Source organism: Propithecus coquereli, unplaced genomic scaffold, assembly GCF_000956105.1.
Source record: "Propithecus coquereli isolate 6110/MARCELLA unplaced genomic scaffold, Pcoq_1.0 Scaffold114, whole genome shotgun sequence".
Lineage (NCBI taxonomy): Eukaryota > Metazoa > Chordata > Mammalia > Primates > Indriidae > Propithecus > Propithecus coquereli.
The window spans coordinates 3,388,148-3,407,025 of record NW_012135414.1 but is presented as its reverse complement, the minus strand read 5'-3'; the positions used below and the strand labels follow the sequence as shown (position 1 = coordinate 3,407,025).

Sequence of the window (18,878 nt, the reverse complement as noted above, 5' to 3'; positions counted from 1 at the left end):
TATTTATTTTGAGACAGTGGCTTACTCTGTTGTCCAGGCTAGAGTGCAGTGGCATCATCATAGCTCACTGCAGCCTTGAATTCCTGGCTCAAGTGATCCTCCTGTCTCAGCCTCTGGAGTAACAGGGACTACAGTAGTGCACCACCATGCCCAGCTAACTTTTTTTCCTATTGTTTTGTAGAGACGGGGTCTTATTCTTGCTCAGGCTGGTCTCCAACTCCTGGCCTCAAGTAGTCCTCCCACCTAAGCCTCCCAAAGTGCTAGGATTACAGGCATGAGCCACTGCACTGAGCCTTAGCAACCGGCTATTTCTGCATCTTTTTTCAAATGGCTTTATTGAGGTATAATTTACATACCATAGAATTCACTCTGTTTAAGTGTACAGTTCAAGGATTTTTATTAATCCAGATTCACAAAAGGTCATGAAAAACAAAATACAACAAAAAAGAATTTTTAGTAGGATCTCTCATGCCCATTTTATTTTTGCATATTTTGAAATGCTCGTGTGGTTTTCTCCTTGAATCTGTTAATGTGATGAATGACATTTATTAATATTTTTCTAATGTTAAACCATCTTTGCATTTATGAAATAAATACAACTTAACCATCATGAATTATTTTTTATACACTGCTGGATATAATTTTCTAATATTTTATTTAGAATTTTTGCTTGTGTATTTATTAGTGAATTGGCCTGTATATTGTATACTGTTCTTGATTTGTTTTGCATCAGAGTTATACTGGCTTCATAGAATGAGCTGGGAATCATCCTCTTTGCTCCTGTTCTCTGGAAAAGTTTGTATAAAATTGACATAAACTGTTCCTTGAACATTTGAAGGAACATAACTGTTTAATTGTCTAGGCTGGCTGTTTTCTTTGTGGGAAGATTTTCAATTATTGATTTAATTTCTTTATTATAGGAGCATTTGGATTTTTCTAATTATGCTTGAACTGGTTTGGAAAGTTTATTTTTCTAGTATTTGTCTATTTGTTTTCAATTTTATTAGCCTGAAGTTGTTCAGCGTATTTTCTTATTATCTTCTATCCATGCTTAGACCCTTCTTTTATTTGTCTGTCTCTTGTCTTTCTTTAACTCACTAGAGATTTATCTATTTCGTGAATCTTATCAAAGAACCAACTTTTGACTGTTGACCTTGTTGAATCTTTGCTTTCTAGTTTAATGTTTACTCTTATTTTCATTGTCTCCATTCTTCTATATTTCCAATTTATTCTGTTTTCCCCTCTTATCTTGTTAAGTCTGATGCTTGGCTCATTAATGTTTCACATTTTTTTCTTTTCTTAAACAAGCATTTAGGCCTACTGGCTTTTCTCTATAACTTTTGTTGTACCTCACAAGTTTTGATATGCAGTCTTTTCAGTTCTGAGTATTTTTCCATTTCTGTTTGAATTTCTTATTTGGTCCATTATTAAGAATGATGGTTTTATTGTATTTTGTTTTACAACTTACAAGGATTTTGCTTATCTTTTGGTGTTGATCTGTAACTTAATGGCGTTGAGGTTAGAGACAGTTGTTTTGTATAATATGAATCATCAAATTCTGTTTTATGACCTAGTACTTGTCAATTTTTATAGTGTTCCTTGTGTCCTTAAATCTGTAGTTGTTAAGTTCAAGGTTCTATTTATGTTCAATAAATCAAGCATATTAATTATGCTCTCAAGTGTTTGAGATCTTTGCTTTTTTGTTTTTGGTCTGCTTAACCTAGCAGTAATTGTGGTGTGTTAAATTCTAATATGGTGGATTTTGTCAATTTCTCCTTCCAGTATATCTATTAGGTAAACACAAGTTCGGAATTATAATATCTTCCTGGTGAATTGAAACTTTGTTATTTATGTAGCGATCCATCTAAAAAGCGTGTGTGTGTGTGTGTGTGTGTGTGTGTGTGTGTGTGTGTGTTTAATCTGCAAGTCTCTTTTGTCTGTTATTTATTAGCTTACTCAGCTTTTCGTTATTGTATCTATATCAGTCAGACTTAAATCAGAGAAGCAGAACCACAATGAGTGATATAGCATAAGTGATTTACTTTAGGGATTAGACTTTACACAGTTGTGGGAACTGGTTAAGAACTCTGAAGGAGTGTTGTCTTTGCATCTATTGTTGAGCCTGAAGTCAGGAAGGAGAGTTGTACATGAAGTGGGGAAGAGCAAGGACAAACTGGAACCCATGAAGGGGACAAACTAGAACCTGCATCTATCTCATTGCCTCCAACAATGATGATGTGGATAGCCTTCTGGAGAAGCTGGTGCCCTTTGCCATGGAGCTGCACACACACCTGGCCCAGGACCCAGAGAAAATGAAGGAGGAGATCCAGCAGGAGCTGAAGGAGTTAGGGCCAGATGCTGCCCTATGCCAGTTAGGTGAACTATTAAATCAGAGACATTGTGCACAAGCCACCACAGTGCCTGGTACCCTACATCAACCTTCAGAGGCTAAAAATGGCTATTCTTTCATTTGCGCCTTCTAAATCTCATGCAAATTTCTCTCGTGGCCAATTGGGAACCACTTAGGGAAGGGAATTCTGGGAAGCATAGTTCTAGCTGGTTGACAGTACAAAACTGCAACATCTGATACCCTCTTTAGAACAATGTGAGAATCTTGGAACACCTTAACTCTGTCCTGTTCCCACATGATATTATTCCTAATATTTTAGTTCTTTCCTTAAATATTATGAATTAAAAGCAATTATATTAATAATTGTTTTCTATAGATAACGTTTGCTTAAATTTACCTCATGTTTATCAGTTTCTTACCATTCCTTCTTGCATCTCAGATTTTCCTTCTATAATCATTTTCCTTCTCCCTAAAGAATATCCTTTGGGGAGATCCTTTATTATAGATCTGATGATAGTAAACATTTAATTTTTTTTGCCTGTAAATGTCTTTATCTTTCTTTTGTTCTTGAAAGGATGATACTTCAAAAATATTTTTTCTCTGCCTGCTTTTAAGGTCATCTCTTAAGCCAGTATACTGCAGTTTCGCCGTGAGGTACCTAACTGTGGAATTTCTTCTATTCTTTCTGTATCTGTGGATTCATTTCTTTTGTTAGTTCTGAAAAATTCTGAGCCTTTTCCTCTTCAGCTAATGCCTATTCTCCTTTACACTGTTTTCTTCTGGGACTCTGATTAGATGTGTGTGAGATCTTCTCATTCTGTCTTTAATATTGTTAATGTTTCTTTTTTTTTTTTTTTTTTGAGACAGAGTCTCACTCTGTTGCCCTGGCTAGAGTGAGTGCCGTGGCGTCAGCCTAGCTCACAGCAACCTCACACTCCTGGGCTCAAGTGATCCTACTGCCCCAGCCTCCCGAGTAGCTGGGATTACAGGCATGCGCCACCATGCCCGGCTAATTTTTTCTATATATTTTTAGTTGGCCGATTAATTTCTTTCTAATTTTAGTAGAGGCGGGGTCTCGCTCTTGCTCAGGCTGGTCTCGAACTCCTGAGCTCAGACAATCCGCCCACCTCGGCCTCCCAGAGAGCTAGGATTACAGGTGTGAGCCACCGCGCCCGGCCTGTTTAACGTTTCTTTCATATTTTTCTTCTCTTTGGGAAATTTTTTTTAGTCTCTCTTTTATTTCATTGGAACTCTTCAGCTGTGTCTAATCTGCTTTTTAACCCATTCGCTGAATTTTTGGTTTTTAACAAATATATTTTTCACTTCTAAAATTTCTACTCAGTTCTTTTTTATTTTTGTTTTTGTTTTTTTGGAGACAGAGTCTCGCTCTGTCACCCCAGCTAGAGTGCAGTGGCATCAGCCTAGTTCACAGCAACCTCAAACTCCTGGGCTTAAGCAATCCTCCTGCCTCGGCCTCTGGAGTAGCTGGGGCTACAGGTGCACGCCACCACATCTGGCTAATTTTTTTGTGTGTATTTTGTAGAGATGGGGTCTCAGTCTTGCTCAGGCTGGTCTTGAATGCCTGAACTCAAGTGATCTTCCCGCCTCAGCCTCCCAGAATTCTAGGATTACAGGTGTGAGCCACCATGCCCAGCCTTTTTAACATTTGTCTGCTCATCTGAAAAATAATCTCTTATTTCTTGCTTATTTAGATGATTTCACATTTTTAAAAAATCTCCTAAATGTTCTGTATTCTTTAACTGTTAATTCCAATATCTGAAATCCTTGGGGGTTTAAGTCTGTTGTTTGTTATTTTTGCTGATTCTGTAATGTGGTGGTTTGGTTTTTTTATGTTTCTTATTGTGAGCTCATGTTTAATTGGCCTTACTCTGAAGGAGACCTGGAAACCTACACTGAGGATGTTTTCCACCACTGAAGATAGACATACATGCATGTGTGTTTGTGTGTGTGTGTGTGTGTGTGTGTGTGTGTGTGTGTGTCTGTGTGTGTCTTGGGGAGGGGCAGGGAGCCAGAGATAAGAAACCTTCTGGTTCAGTCTGGAGTTTATAGATTCAGTTCCTCTCTAGCTTAAGGCTTAAACTCCTGCTTGTAGTGCTGGTATTGGCATTTGTCCTCGGGGCAGTCCTATCTTAAGTACATCACTCACTCCCATGAGAGTCCAAAACAAAATAAAAATTAATTTTTATTCAGGACTTCGTTGTTTTGAAGCAGGAGGGCCCTTCAGAGTTTCCAGACCACCATACTGGCAGAAGCCTTTCCTTCATTCTAAATCCCACTCTTATCTGACTTTCACTTTTCTTCATTCACTGAAGCTGTCCGGCCAGGTACCAAGAGTTACTACATCCAAAAGATCCCTTTCTATGTCGCCAATATTTAACACTGACCTTTGTCTAATAATACTATCTTTATTGGTTTCTCTTTAATTTTCTTCCCATCTCTCTGGCCATAATTCTCTGTCTCCTTTTGTGGCTCTTCTTCCTTTACCTACTCTTAAATATTGATATTCTCCAAAGTTCTGTCTGTGACCATTTTCTTCTTCTTCTTTGGCAATCTCATCCACTCCTGTGACTTCAGCTACCCTTTACATGATGATGACTTCAAATGTATATCTATAGCCCAGACCTCTTTCCTTTGCTTCAGATAAGTATATCCAACTACTCGCCTATATTTGTCCTCAAATATTTTTGTTCCACAATGAACTCTCAATCTCTAATCTGCTACTCCGAATCTCAGCTGGTAACACTATCATTCCTCCAGTTGCCAGAGCCAAAACCCCAGGAGTCATCCTAATCTCTCCCCTCTTTATGTTTAGATGGTGACCAAGATCTGTTGATGCACTGCTTAAAATTCCCTCCTGTTGACTGTGGAAAAGCAGGTAGGTACTCTTATATTTTGCTTGTGGGAGTATAAATTATTACAACCCTTATTACAGCAATTTGGGGTCTATATCAAAGGTTTTAAAAATGTGCATATCCTTTCTCTCGATAATGTCATGTCTAGGAATTTGTCCTAGCGGAATAGCTGGAGATATGTTTAGTGTATAAAGATAAAATATATATCTAAAATATATAAATAAGAAACTATAAATAAGATAAAATATATATACAATAATGAATATGCTAGCAAAATTTTATAAATAATCTAAATTTCCAATAATATAAGAGCCTTTACATACATTATGGTACATTCATAAAATTGAATACTGTAAAGTCATTAAAGTTATATTGTAGAATATTTTTGACACAGAAAAATGTACCTGGTATATGGCTATGTGAAAAAAGCAAGATTCAAGTATTAGTACCATGTAATGTAATTTTTATAAAAAATAATATTTGCTTCCTATAAGGGTATATAATAATAATAACAGTGGTTATTTTGGGTAGTGGGATTATGGACCTTTTTTCTTCATGTTTCTCTCAATTATCTTTATTTTCTGAATTGAGCATATATTTATTCTGCAGTTAGACAAAATATATTATTTAAAAAATTCTCTCCTAGTCAACAAATACCTTTTTTCACTGCCATAGTCTCTCCTAATGTCCCACCCTCATCTTCCCCCTTCATCTTTCACCCCTCAGTGGCCTTCCTGCCCTCAGCCCCACCCCTTCCAATTTCCTGACACTGTGACCAGAGTGGCCTAACTCACTATTCATCTATGACACTCCCAGGTTCAAAAACCTGGAGCCTTATGTCCCTGCTCCTCGACATAGCCTGAGAGGCTCTTCTTGGTCTGCAGATTCCTCTCTTAGCACAGGGCTAACCCCTCCCTCTGCTCTAGCAGTTTCAGTTGTTGGTGGGTCCCTGCCTGCAGGCTGCCTTTTCTCACCATTCTCTTCTGCTGGAAGCCTCCTCCTCCTAGATCCCTCAGTAGACCTGCCCTTCATGTTCTGGGAGTGCTCTCTCCGTTTGGGCTCTCTTATCAGCACCTCAACTTTTTTGTTTTGAGACAGAGTTTCACTCTGTCGCCCTGGCTAGAGTGCAGTGGCATCATCATAGGTCGCTGCAACCTTCAACTCCTGGGCTCAAGCGATCCTCCTGCCTCAGCCTCCAGAGTAGCTGGGACTGCAGGCATGCGCCACCATGCCCGGCTAATTTTTTCTATTTTTAGTAGAGATGGGGTCTGGTTCTTGCTGGTATTGAGAACCCCTGAGCTCAAGCAATCCTCCCACCTCGGCCTCCCAGAATGCTAGGATTACAGGGTGAGCCACCATGCCCGGCCTCCTATCAGCCCTTGACTGTGCTGGTGCCTGTTGCACACTGGGCATCCCTACTTTGTTAACTTGTTCGCTGTGAGCTCCTTAAAGCCAGGGTCTGGCCCTTCTCTTTTATATCTTGGGTGCCTACACATGAAGATACTCAGCAAAGTTTTTGTTGGATGGTACACACAGGTAAATTCTCTAAGGCAGAGTTACAATTAGACTCAGAGATCTCCTCTCCCTTTTTTGAAAGTCACACAGACCCACTCGGCCAGCCACCTTCAAGCACAGACACACAGGCAACAAGGAGATTGTGATACACAGGCATGCAGACATGCCTATAGGACATTTTCTGGCCTATCCCGCAGACAGCCTCAGGGCCTTTGCACTTTCTGATCACTCTGTCTGGAACTTTCAGCTCTTCACGGGGCTAGTTCTCTGCCTTCTTTCCAGTCTCAGTTCAGTGTCACTTTGACCTCTCCCTGTCCATTTCCATTACCCTGTTTATTTCCTTTACAGCATTTTGGACATGTTGTATACCTCTTGTTTATTATCCATCTCTCCCTACCTCCTAACCTGATACAATTCCATGAAGGCAGGATCTTATGCTATTTTATATAGCATTGTAAATTCTGTGCCTAGGCAAATGAATAAAACACACACATACACAAAGCTATAAATAATTATAAACACATAATGATAACCACACACTGCCAGTCATCCAGATACTGCCATACATACACTCTGGTCTGCCCCTCCCCCAGCCTCCACTTACCGGGGTCACAAACTTGTTGGCCTCCCAGGCCCACAGAGGTGGGTCCTTATAGACCTCCTTGATGGAGGTGGGAGCCCTGTAGGAGTCGGTGTAGGTACTGATGGGGGTCTTGGTCTTATGGGAGAAGAGGAACATGGTGGGGTCTCAGTGATGCTCTGGTGGACTCTACCTACCAAGGGCTCTTGCCGGACATCAGTGCCTACCCCTTCCCCAGATGGCCCACACCTCCAGCCCAGCAGGCGCCCCTAGCTGCTGTGACCCCCTCCTGTGGGGGATCCCTCAGCTTCCTTCCCCCACAGCTTCCTGCTCCAACCTCACCCTGCTTCTCCCTCCAGCATGGGCACTGCCCATTATGATATCACCTGGCTCAGCCCCATCCCTGGGGAGGTGAGGACATCTAATTTCCTCCCTACTTCTGGCTCCTTTCTGCCTCAAGCCTATCAAAAGAGCCCAATTTCCAAGAGTTCAGAGGGCCTTTGGAGATCAAGGCCATACTTCTCACTTTGTTGAAGAGAAACACAGGTGCTGGGGGTTGTGACTCACCCATAGTCATGCAGCAGATCAGTGGCACCCCTGGGAACCCACGGGTGGAGGTAGAGTAACATGTAACATGTGCATCCAGAGGACCAGTTCTGTCTCTTCCCAGCCCACCTGCCCCTTGCCCACACCCCAGGCAGGGAGTTGAGGCTGGCTTGTTTGATGCTTTTAATATCATTATTTGTGTTACACGATACACAACCAAGGATGATGATCAATACTGCGATGGAAATGTTAAAAAAAATATTATACACGGCTCATGTCTTCCACACACCTTCCTGGAAATAAATTAGTGAGCACGGAGAAACCTGGCTGGGCGGCAGCCACAGCTGAGGGTAGAGGGAGTGTTAAGGCAGTATCTACAAGGGGGAGGGTGGCAGGAGGGCAAGCGAAGGCCTTGATTCTTCCCCTCCAGCCTTTTAGGGAAGGAAGGAACCACACATTCTTGGCTGCCAGCTTCCTGCCTCTCTGCCGCACATACATACACTGCCTCAGTCGAAGCCCTTGCCTACCAGGGACCTAGTGTGTCCTGTGGGGAAGGAGCTTTTCCCTGGTTCCTCAGGGCCACAGAGATTGAACAACGGGCCAGAGTCACACAGCAAGTCAGTGGCAAAGGCAGCAGTCTAAATAAGCCCAAAAAAGAGGGGGTGCCCATGTAAGTCAAGGAGCCCAGGGTGGTGGTGGTGATTGTGGAGGCCTGGCTCTGGGGCCCAGATGACAGGGGGTGGGGATGCCGGCCAGGGTGGGAGATGGGCTCAGACGGGGGCCAGTATGAGCCTTGAGGGCCCTGCAGGTACTTTCTCTGTCCTTCCCTGCCTCTGGCATTTTCTCATCATCTAACTAGAGTCCCTGCAGTAGGGGAGGTAGGAGTGGGTTGGAGGAGTAGGGGTGAAGAGCTGCATCGCAACACTGTGCAGTTGGCAGCTCCTGGGTGTGGTACAGGGGGAGGTGCTACCTTTCCTAAGCCAGCAGCGTCACTCCCTGCTCTCATCACCCCCCTTCCGGCTCCCACCTCCCAGGACTGGTGTCCAGAGAGTGGGCTGTGGGCCTATCACACGCTTGCAGCATGTGAGTGGTATCCATGAGAGCAGCTACACCAGCATGTGTGGGGTGTCACCTTGGAGGAATGGGGGAATATACACCTTGGCCCCATGATATGAGGTTTGTGGAGCATAGGCCTGAGCAGTCTTAGGCTACCTGTGCTTTCATTTTCCTTCACATGGGGGCAGGTCTATATTGCCTGGCTTCAAGTTGGGGAGGCTGTTCACCTTGTCCTCCTCCTCTCTTTTTTTTTATGCAAGGACTAAGCCATTCTAACTTCCTCCCTCTTGATTTCCTTTTTCTTTTTAGAGATGGGGTTTTACTGTGTTGCCCAGGCTGGAGTGCAGTGGCTATTCACAGGTGTAATCATAGCACACTATAGCGTTGAACTCCTGGGCTCAAGTGATCCTCCCACCTGAGCCTCCAAAGTAGCTGGGGCTACGGGTCACACCCCCAGGCCTGGCTCTACCTCTTGATTTTCATCCTCAGCTTTCCTGCTCCCTGCCCCCAAACCAGCAACGGCAGCAGGAGCAGCAGTGCACACATTCTGACCCACAGACACCCCCACAGCTACGCACACAATAGAACTGCCCACCCATACACATTCACAGACACGCACACGTTCCCAAACAGATCCACATGTACTCAGGCATACACAGTCCTGATAGAAACTGCCCCTTCCCCTTTCTACACAGTCACACAACTCAGGAGGCCCCCTGGGTGTGCTCAAAGACACACGGAGATCTCCTCATCCCCTTCCACAGAGGTTCCTATGAAGAAATTCCTTCAGGTATAAAACGACCTTAAAAATAATTTCAGCTGCTGTTCATTCTGCAGTTGAGGAAACTGAAGCCGAGAAAAAGCAAGTGGCTGTTGAAGCTCACAGGGAGAGTGCCAGAGCTAGGACCAGAACCCAGGCTTCCGACTCCCAGTCCGAGGCTCTCAGTCCATTGCACTGCTGGGCAGCCGCTCACACCGTAAACAGACACACAGTCACTTCCCCACAGGGACGCCCACATCTGTGGCAGGAATAGACCCCAGGAAAGACAGGTCTGTCCAACACAGACACACGCACTCCCTGACAGCCTCAGATACATGCACATTCTGCCAAGCCCTCCTCCCGTCTCCACACAGCCACTCAGCCCACTGTATTCTCCTAAGCTTGCTCCTTGACGATTCTTACTGGGAACCAGCCTCCCAGATCTTGGGCTGGGGTGAGATGGGAATGGGACATGGGAGGCCGGCCTTGCTCCCTGCTTCCAGCCTGGGACTGAGACCAATGAACAGAAGTGGGGGTGGGGATGGGGAGGAGGCGGCAGATAGATAGATGCATTGGTTAGGAGCCAGTGAGGACAGATCATGCTACCCCAAACTCTGGCCTGTCTCTGAGGCCCATCTTACCCCGCCCCACTCCCAGGGAGCAAGAAGGGGGTGATTGGGGCAAAGAGGAGGAAGAAGGCAGTGATCCCTTGGGTGAGGGGCAATATCGGTTGGACAGCTTTGCCAGGCTTCGTATCAGAGAGGAAAAACGCAAATAGGTACATGGGCCATCAAGGGGTGCGTGAAGGGGACTCTGAAGTGCTGGGACCTGCTGCCACTGCCCTGGGCCTCTCTCCCCACCCCGCAGCCCCTTTCCTTGTCAGGCTGGGGCTGGGGGCTTCATGGCTTCGCTGGGGTTTGTGACCCCTCCCCCCTCTCATTAATGTTGGCCTCCCTTCCATCCAGTCCTCTCTCCCCCTCACCGGACTGCAGCCTTGGGGAGGGGGGCAGGGTGCTGGGTGAGGTCCCCCAAGTAACTGAACAACAGCCTCCACCCCTCCTCTCAGCCTCTCAGCCTCCGGGGTGGAGAGAGACCCGGTTTTGGTTTCTCCGGCTCCATGAACACACAGAGGTACACGTCCTACCATAGGAGGAAGCAATGACTGTTACGAGGTTGGCGGCTGTAGGGGGCGCGGAGGCCGGGGACAGGCGGACGAGCCGGGGAGGGGTCTGCCCCTGCCGGGTCCAACCTGGCCCGCGTCGGTTCCGCCCCGGGCGGCCGCGGAGGCCCCGCCCGCTACTGAATGTGGCAGGCGGTGGAGGACGTGGCCTGGCAGCACATGCAGGTGGGGTTCACGGACTTGGGGGGGATGAGGTCTAGGTCCTCGTCGTCGGGGATCTCGTCTAACCGGTAGCCGTCCTTCAGCAGCTGGATGTTCAAATCTTGGTTGATCTGCTGTAGACAAAGGGGAGGGAGGTCAGGCTCGGGGCGGGGGTGGGGAGACACCACCCAAGGCTCAGGGGCAACCACAGGCCACCTGCGCCTGCCCCAGCCAGCGCCCAGCATATCAGCCCCGTCCCACCCCCGGACTGTCGTCGTCCCCAGGCCCCGCCCTGCCTAGGCTCCGGCAAGGCTCTGGCCTCACTTGCTTACTGGCACGTCGTCGTGTGTCCCTGCCCTGCCGCAGACCCCTCCCCACTCTGAAGTCAAGTCTCACCTCTGGGCCTGCTTCCATCCGAGTTTTGCCTCTGTTTCAGGCCCGCTCCTACACCGCGTCGCCTGTCGTTGGCGCCCCACTCTATCGAAGAGCCCGGCTCCAATCTGAAGCTGCGCTCGTAACCCTGGGCTCCCCGCGCCGGGGGCGTGACTTCTTGCCGACGCCAGCCTATCCCGGGCCCGCGCCCGCATGGGACTCCGCCCAGCTTTGCCTAGTCCTCCCCTCAGGGTGTGCTTTGGCCCAGGCCGCACCCCTTCCCCTCGACAGAGGCGATCCTGCCCGGCCGTGTCTAGGGGCGAAGGGGTAGGGGCTCACCTCAGCAGAGGAGTAGCCAGAGGAGGAGTATCTGGACATGTCAAAGTCATCATCGCTGGCCGTGGAGGAAAAAGGACAGAGAAGTGATTCAGGGAAATTAAACAGAAAAAATTAAATAGAAAACTCCCTGCACCCCCACCTCCCCATCAGTCAGCACCCCACCCCTCCCTCGCGGTTCCAAATAAGGAGCACAATCTAAACAAAAACTGTGGCCAGGTGCCGTGGCTCACGCCTATAATCCCAGCACTTGGGAGGCCAAGGAGGGAGGATCACTTGAGGCCAGCAGTTCAAGACCAGTCTGGCAACAAAGCAAGACCCCATCTCTACAAAATAAAAAATAAAAAATTAACCAGGCGTGGTGGTGCACCCGTAGTCCTAGCTACTCGGGAGGCTGAGCCAGGAGGATCACTCGGGCCCAGGAGTTTGAGGCTGCGGTGAGCTATAATTGTACCACTGCACTCTAGCCTAGGCAACAGAGCAAGATCCTGTCTCAAAAACAAAAACAAAACTGTGTTTGCTGTGCAAACGCAGGTTTTTAAAGACAGGTTCACTAGCTCCACCCTTCTAAATAAATTGCTACCCTTAACTTCCTTCTAGATACTCTCTTCATTTCCTTCCCCTCATTTTTCTAAGCTCAAATCTCCCTGACTTGTTGGGTTCACCCTTGGAGAAATCCTGGCTGAGGAATAGTCTTCCTCTAACAATATAGCAGGTGCGGCCTGTACAGCCCGCTTGTGCTCACACAGCTTCCTGTGGCTTGCCCAGCTGCCCTCAGGCCCCCGTACACACCTGTCCGTGTCAAGGGCTACCAGTGGCTTCTCATCTGGGCTCTGGTCAAGCGAGGAGTAGCCTTTATTGGGGACGACCAGCCTGGATGAAGAATTTTGGGGGTTGGAGTGGCAACTGGAGCACACAGACCTGGCAGGGGGCTGGGCTGGGCCCCCCCAATCACTTCCCTCCTCCCCACCCCCACCTTGGATCCTACTGAGGCTCTCTCCTCTCAAAGAGGAGCTGGGCCTGAGAGGGAGGGAAGAGGGGGAGGCTGGCAGGGTCCGGGTGGGCTAGAGAGGGCCTCTACCTCGTCCGGGCCATGACATTGTTCTTCTTGGGTTGCTGGTTGACAGGGCTGCCCATGCTGCCATTCTTCAGGGAGCCCTTCCGGGCCAGCTCCCGCTGCTTCTCTGCAGGAGAACATGGGAAGGAAGCTGTGTCCTGTCCTCAGGGCCACCCTGCCTTACCACTCAGGGCAGCCTGGGCTAGGCTTCCATTGTGAAACCACTTGCTCCTATAGGGACTGAGGCAGGGCTCCCCAGTCCAGGCCCTTGCTGCTTGGTGGAGACAGTCCTTGGCCCTGTACAAGCTGAGGCAGATGGTGGTGAGCAGAAGGAGGGGGCTGAACCCCTGTATTCCAGGAGCTACAACTCCCATGTGGGGCAGTTGGTGTGTGCTTGATAGCTGGGAAAGGCTGGAGAGAGAGAGATAATCACAGAAAGATGGAGCAGTCAGGGAGGGCTTCTTGTAGGTGATGCCATGACCTGGAGAGGGGGGCATTCTAGGAAGGAGTGTACAAAATAGTGTGTACAAATTGCATTTAGAAGTGAACATACTTGTGGATCTGGTTGTTATAGAGGGGTAAAGAGGGAGAAAGGTCAGGTTAGAAAAGTAGGATCCATTTTCAGTCATTTATTTATTCAACGGGTATCTGTGTCACCAATCGGGGTAGGTCCTGTGCTAAGGGCCTGAAGATTCGCTCTGGTTACAAACTCCAAGTGTGAAGGCCTTGAATGCCAGACAAAGGAGTTTGGGATTAATGCAGAAGGAAAAAGGAGCCACTGAAGGTTGTGAAGTGTGAGGGGCAGGGAGCGGGAAGCTGGGGTAGCCCATTTGCCTGTGCCGCCTAAGTGATGCTCCAACTCCTCTGCCAGCTTCTGAGTTCTCCAACGCCCCAGGGCCTACCAGGTTCACGGGGCTGGCCATCAGATGACCTGCCGTCTGGTGTGTGACAACTGTCACCAGAAGTAGCTGCCTGGGCCCTGGAGGAGGCCCATCTACCCTTTCCTACTCGTCTCAAGTAAAGCCCAGGTCTATGGAAAGGACCTGTGGAGAGAGGGACAGGGGGAAGCCTGGCTCAGAAAATAACCACGCGTTCCAGCGAGTAAGACAGGAAGGGCCTTTCCAGCTACTGTGACTCACTGTGAAATTTCCCCTGACCTCCAAATCTCTCGTCTCCTACTCTTTGACCCTCTTTCTTTGCCTCTGCTCATCTGACTCCAGCTTTTTGTCCCCGTCTTTCCAGCAGGCGGCAGCTGCTATTACCACACGAAGCCTCTAGGGGGTGCAATTTGCCTTAAAGTTCCTGGTGGTAATTGTCCTTAGTGCAACTGGAACGACGCTGTGAATTTTCATGAGGAGCTTTGGTGGCAACATAATGGGGAGAAAAATAATGTTATTTTAAAAGCATGCTAAAAGTGTTTGAAATAGTGAAAAAATGCAAACAATAAACTGGCAAAAACCAAACTACAGACTACTGTGCAACCATTTAAAAGAACGAAGTCACTCTATATTGACATTGGAAGGGGCTCCACGATGTTAAGGGGAAGGGGGAGCAAATGTGCACAGAAAATGGGTGCAATATGGTGCTACTTATGTTAAAATACCAAATAAAACTACAAAACTAAAAAGGCTCAGGACGATCACCTCTGGGGAGGAGAATGTGTTGGGGGAGAGTAGAGGAGAACTTACTCATTAAAATACTTGTTAAATGAAACAATAATAAACACATCACACTGGCTACAGTTTGAGTCTGATGTCTTAGGAAGATGAATAAATTCCACTGAGAGAACTGCTCTCTTCTTTAGAAAAACAGCTTGAGGGGCTCCCTTGGATGTGGTCAGGAAGAAGAGAAGCAAGGTGAAAAATTTTAAAAAGAACAGGACTCTGTGGAAAGGACTCCTGGCAGCTGCAGAGGGAGAAGGCTTTCGGATAGATGGGAAAGGATCTTAGGGCCGAAGAGAGGTCCAGTATGTTGTGGGCAGCTGGAGCCTGGGGAGAAGATAGACAGGAGGGTGGCTGGGATGGCAGAGGAGTTTTGAAGGATAGTGATGACCTGTATTTCACTGTAAACTCTTTCCTGTATGCACTGTGTTGTGATTTCTCTTCATGAGACCAACTTTTTTTTAGAAAAGTCTGTTACATACAGCAACCTTGAGTCAGTGAAACTTTGGTCCCTGAAGGGAGAGGGGCAGTGTTCAGGGTGAAGTGAGACAGTGGCTGTTGGGAGGCAGGTGACTTCAAAAGAACACGCTGCACAGTAAACTGACTTTGGAGTAGGCATGAGATAAACCCCCAAGGGAAAAGTGACCTGGAACAGGGGGGAGATATTTGGGTTTTCTAAGAAACTATGGGAAAACACTCCAAAGCAGGAGCCAACCAGGCCCCAAATTCTCAGGATGGGCTGAAGTTGGAATTGGGTGAGAAGCTCAGCTTCTAGGGTTTGGAACCCTCATTCCTTTCCATCCCTCAGACATAACAACTGACACCTCACCTCTAAGGCAGCTTCCTCTCAGCCTAATCCAGTGTTTGACAGGACTACCAAGTCTTCTCTCTGGGGTTCCATGCCTTTACCCCTGCAGCTATCCCCTGGAATACCTGCAACCTTCTTGGCCTCAGAGATGCCACCTAGAGTTTCAGGCTTCTGCAGAGAACTGTGGCTGTCCTCTTTGCCTTGCAGGAGATAAGGTGCCTGGCAGTGCCAATGACTTGGTGGCTTGAGTCTTGGAATCATCTAGGCTGAGTTGGTTTATTTGTGGCACCTCATTGCAGACCCAGCCCAGAGCACCTGTCTACTCCCCGCATCTCCCTCATCACCCCAGACACACTCACCCAGCTTCACTTGGAGCGGGGATGGTTTGTAATTCATGGCTACTGACTCACCCTCCCGGGCGTTACAGTCTCCGTCTGAGATGGAGGCGGCGGCTGGGTCCTATGGGGAGAAAGCAGAGAGACAAGGAGTTGTTAGGAAGTGAATACAGGGGGCTGCTCTCAGCCCTGAAGCTAGCCTTCCCTCCTGCCCTCTGAGCTGTTGGGAGCATTCGCCACTGGTAGCAGCAGAGCATTCAGGGAGAGTGGGGCAGACGAATCCATCGTGGGACAAAGACACTGGGCTGGGTAGAAAAGCCAAGGATCTTGGTCCCAATGACACCCAGCTGGGTGTCTGTCTTCAAAGTCCTGTGATCCAGCCTCCTCCAGAAAGGCCACCGTGATTTCCTTAAACCCATGGGACTTCCTTTTCTTAACTCCCTTACTAGTGGCCCTTCTCCTTGGGCCCTTCCTGTGTGCTTGTTTGGCAAGGTCTTTCTAGGTTCCTGAGAGTTGAAGTCTGGATTAAGTTCAGAGTAGGTGCTCCCTGAGATGGGCCTTCTTCTGTTTTCTAGTGCTGGACAAGTTCACAGGATCCAGAGAACTGACTGGCCAAATCAGGCCAGACTTCAAAGCTGTAGCCACTTGATAAAAAAGAGTTCTAATGCGGACTTCTTTAGTTCACAGATGAATCCTAAAGAGTGTTTCCTGGGAGAACCTGAAAGGTTGCTGTGTATGGTAGGTGAGAAGACAAATAATGACAAATCAGCAGGTGGCTAGTTAGTCCTTTGCTGCCCAAAGTGCAAAACACTTGATACTATCATGCAGATGACAAGGAAGGTAGGAAAGCATTCGTTCTGTGGATTGTCCAAGGTCTGCAAGCTTTTCAGTCTCCCTCCCTGCCCTCCTCACTAACCTCCTCCCACTGGGCTGTGCCCTGTGCAGCCCAGAGTCCTTATCTAGCCTTGCTATCCTCCTCTAAAACACATTCCTCTGCTGCAAGATCCAGGGCACTAGCCCACCCTGTCTCAGTCAGGGGCGGGAGTCATCCACATTCCCCTGAGATGCTGATGACCGAACGTTGATGTGGGTGCTGCCACCCTAGCCATCTTTGCGTTTTAACCAGGCCCTGCAGAGTGGTAAGCCTACGGTATGAGGATTGCAGTGGGTTTCCGAGGCTGCTGCCTGTTTGGCCTCTGGGGATGCAGAGAGCAGACAGATAGGTAGAATGCTGCCACAGGGTCAGGCCCAGGGATCTGAGTGGTGGCTGATGACCCAGAGAGGTTAGGATATATTAATATAACCATTATGGGGGCTTCTGTTTCCCTTAAAATGAGGCAGCAGGGACAAAAACATGCTGCCGCTAAGGACAAAGGGAAAAGTCTAGAATGTTTGGAAGGGAAATCCTAGTCTTGTCTGTGTTCTTTGAGGCCATCCAGAGCACAAGCCCCTGCATGGGCTGTGTTGCCACAGTGGTTTGCAAGTTTCTGAGGGCAGAACCGGGGCCTCCTTCCTCTGCTCTGATCCCTATCCCTTAGCCATGATTGAGGGGGCCGGGGGAGGAGGCTTTGCCCCAAAAGGTCAGGTGCCATAGTGTTTGCATCTAAGGCAATTTCCCATGCTGCAAGCCTCTCTAATCCTTCATCTTCCCAGGCACGGCAACCTCCCTGGGAGACTCCTCATAGCACCTGCCCTGCATGGCCTTGGAGATGCTTACATTGCCTCTCTGTGGCGAAACAGCTTCTCAGCTGCTACCTGCTCTGGTCACAGTGGGCTACAGGGAGTGCTCACTCTAAAGCAGCTGGAGGGAGGGCTTTTCAAAGGGCAAATCCCATAAGCATGCTGGTGGGACTCTCCCAGGGAAGCACTGGCACATCTCCAAGTTCCTCAATCACATTCCTTCACTTTTTCTGTAGCGTTTGTCACATGCCACATACCACATCCATTTATCCATGCCTCTCAGGACACTGTGCTCCCTTGGCTCATCTCTTACCTCTAAGGCCATTTCTGTGTCCTCCCACAGCCCTTGGTCATCTCTGCAGGGTCCTGCCCTCAGCCCTCCTTTCTCCCCTTGGGGAACCTTGATGTCTGTTATAGCTTGGATTGACTTTTTTTTTTTTTTTTGAGACAGGGTCTTGCTCTCCTGGGCTAGAGTGCCGTGGTGTCATCAGAGCTCACTGCAACCTCAAACTCCTGGGCTCGAGCAATCCTCCTGCTTCAGCTTCCCAAGTAGCCGGGACTATAGGCATGTGCTATCACATCTGGCTAATTTTTCTATTTTTTTTTGTAGAGATGGGGGTTCTTGCTCTTGCCCAGGCTGGTCTTGAACTCCTGGCCTCAAGTGATCCTCCCACCTTGGCCTCCCAAAGTGCCAGGATTACAGGCATGAGCTACTGCACCCAGCCTGGATTGACATTTTTATACCAGTGACTTCTAAATCTGTGGCTTTCCAATCACGCATCTGCCCCTTAACCCTCCATTCCACCTATCACATGAAAGTGTTAGGCTTCACTGTCCTTTCCCTGGGGATGATTTTAAAAATCACAAGCCCCCAGGCATTTGGGGCTAACTTTTTACTCCTTAGAGCAGACCAGTTCATCAGAATCTCCTCTCTTAGGCTGGAGGTATGGTAATATTGGAGGTAGACTGTGCAGGAAGGACAGAGCCTGGGAAACAACTCTGGTCATAGGGACCCATATGTGGTCCTCAAAGCCCAATGGGCAGTTCCTGGTGGTATTTGATCCTGAGTGAAATGCCAGCTCCTTTGGGCCATGAGCCAGGGTGAGAGTTCCTGTGCAAAGCCCACAATTCAGCATCTCCCCTGACACTGTCCATGATAGAAGGCCATCTTAATGGTAAGCACAAAGATCTCTGGCACTGTGACTGCAAAATTAAGCCTTTACTGTGGACTTCCTGTATGTCTTTCCTTAGAAATGCAGCCAATGCAACATGACCATCACATGGAGATATAATCAGGAGATTAAATGTAAAATATTCATGAATGTAAGTATCAGAAAGGACTCCAGGCAGAAGGAAGTGTCTGGGTCCAAGAAATCAGGGAGAATTTAAAATGCCCCCCAAGGACATCTGAAGGTGTTAGCTAGATCTGGGAACTAGAGTGAGGATTAACAAGATTATTAATAAACACTTAGCAGAGACAGACATTGAAATGCATCTCTAACAGCAACACATGTTTCTGCAACCCTTCAAGCAAATTCTCCAAAGACTGTGGAGATGATTAATAGCCCAGTCTCACTGTTTCTGGGACAGGATATATAGGCTAATGGCCAGTGCAAAGCCACTATAGC

General features: G+C 47.8%; 2 protein-coding genes across 3 annotated transcripts in view; both read right to left on the bottom strand.

Moving 5' to 3' along the window:
• The window catches only part of LOC105819812 (chromosome unknown open reading frame, human C9orf24), a 17,739-nt gene extending 10,045 nt beyond the window's left edge, over positions 1-7,694 (bottom strand). Inside the window, exon 1 of the mRNA XM_012656138.1 lies at positions 7,343-7,694. Within this exon, the coding sequence (XP_012511592.1) occupies positions 7,343-7,477 (135 nt within the window). The 5' untranslated portion in view covers positions 7,478-7,694. The remainder of the gene's footprint in view (positions 1-7,342) is intronic.
• Positions 7,695-9,362: 1,668 nt separating this feature from the next.
• The window catches only part of FAM219A (family with sequence similarity 219, member A), a 49,076-nt gene continuing 39,560 nt past the window's right edge, over positions 9,363-18,878 (bottom strand). Inside the window, exons 2-6 of one of the 2 annotated variants that reach the window (XM_012657195.1) lie at positions 15,595-15,694; positions 12,791-12,893; positions 12,502-12,582; positions 11,713-11,767; positions 9,363-11,132 (exon numbers count right to left, since the gene is read on the bottom strand). In XM_012657195.1, the coding sequence (XP_012512649.1) occupies positions 10,977-11,132; positions 11,713-11,767; positions 12,502-12,582; positions 12,791-12,893; positions 15,595-15,694 (495 nt within the window). In that variant the 3' untranslated portion in view covers positions 9,363-10,976. Of the gene's footprint in view, positions 11,136-11,712; positions 11,768-12,501; positions 12,583-12,790; positions 12,894-15,594; positions 15,695-18,878 lie in introns of both variants that reach the window. The other variant, XM_012657188.1, reaches the window with a different exon arrangement.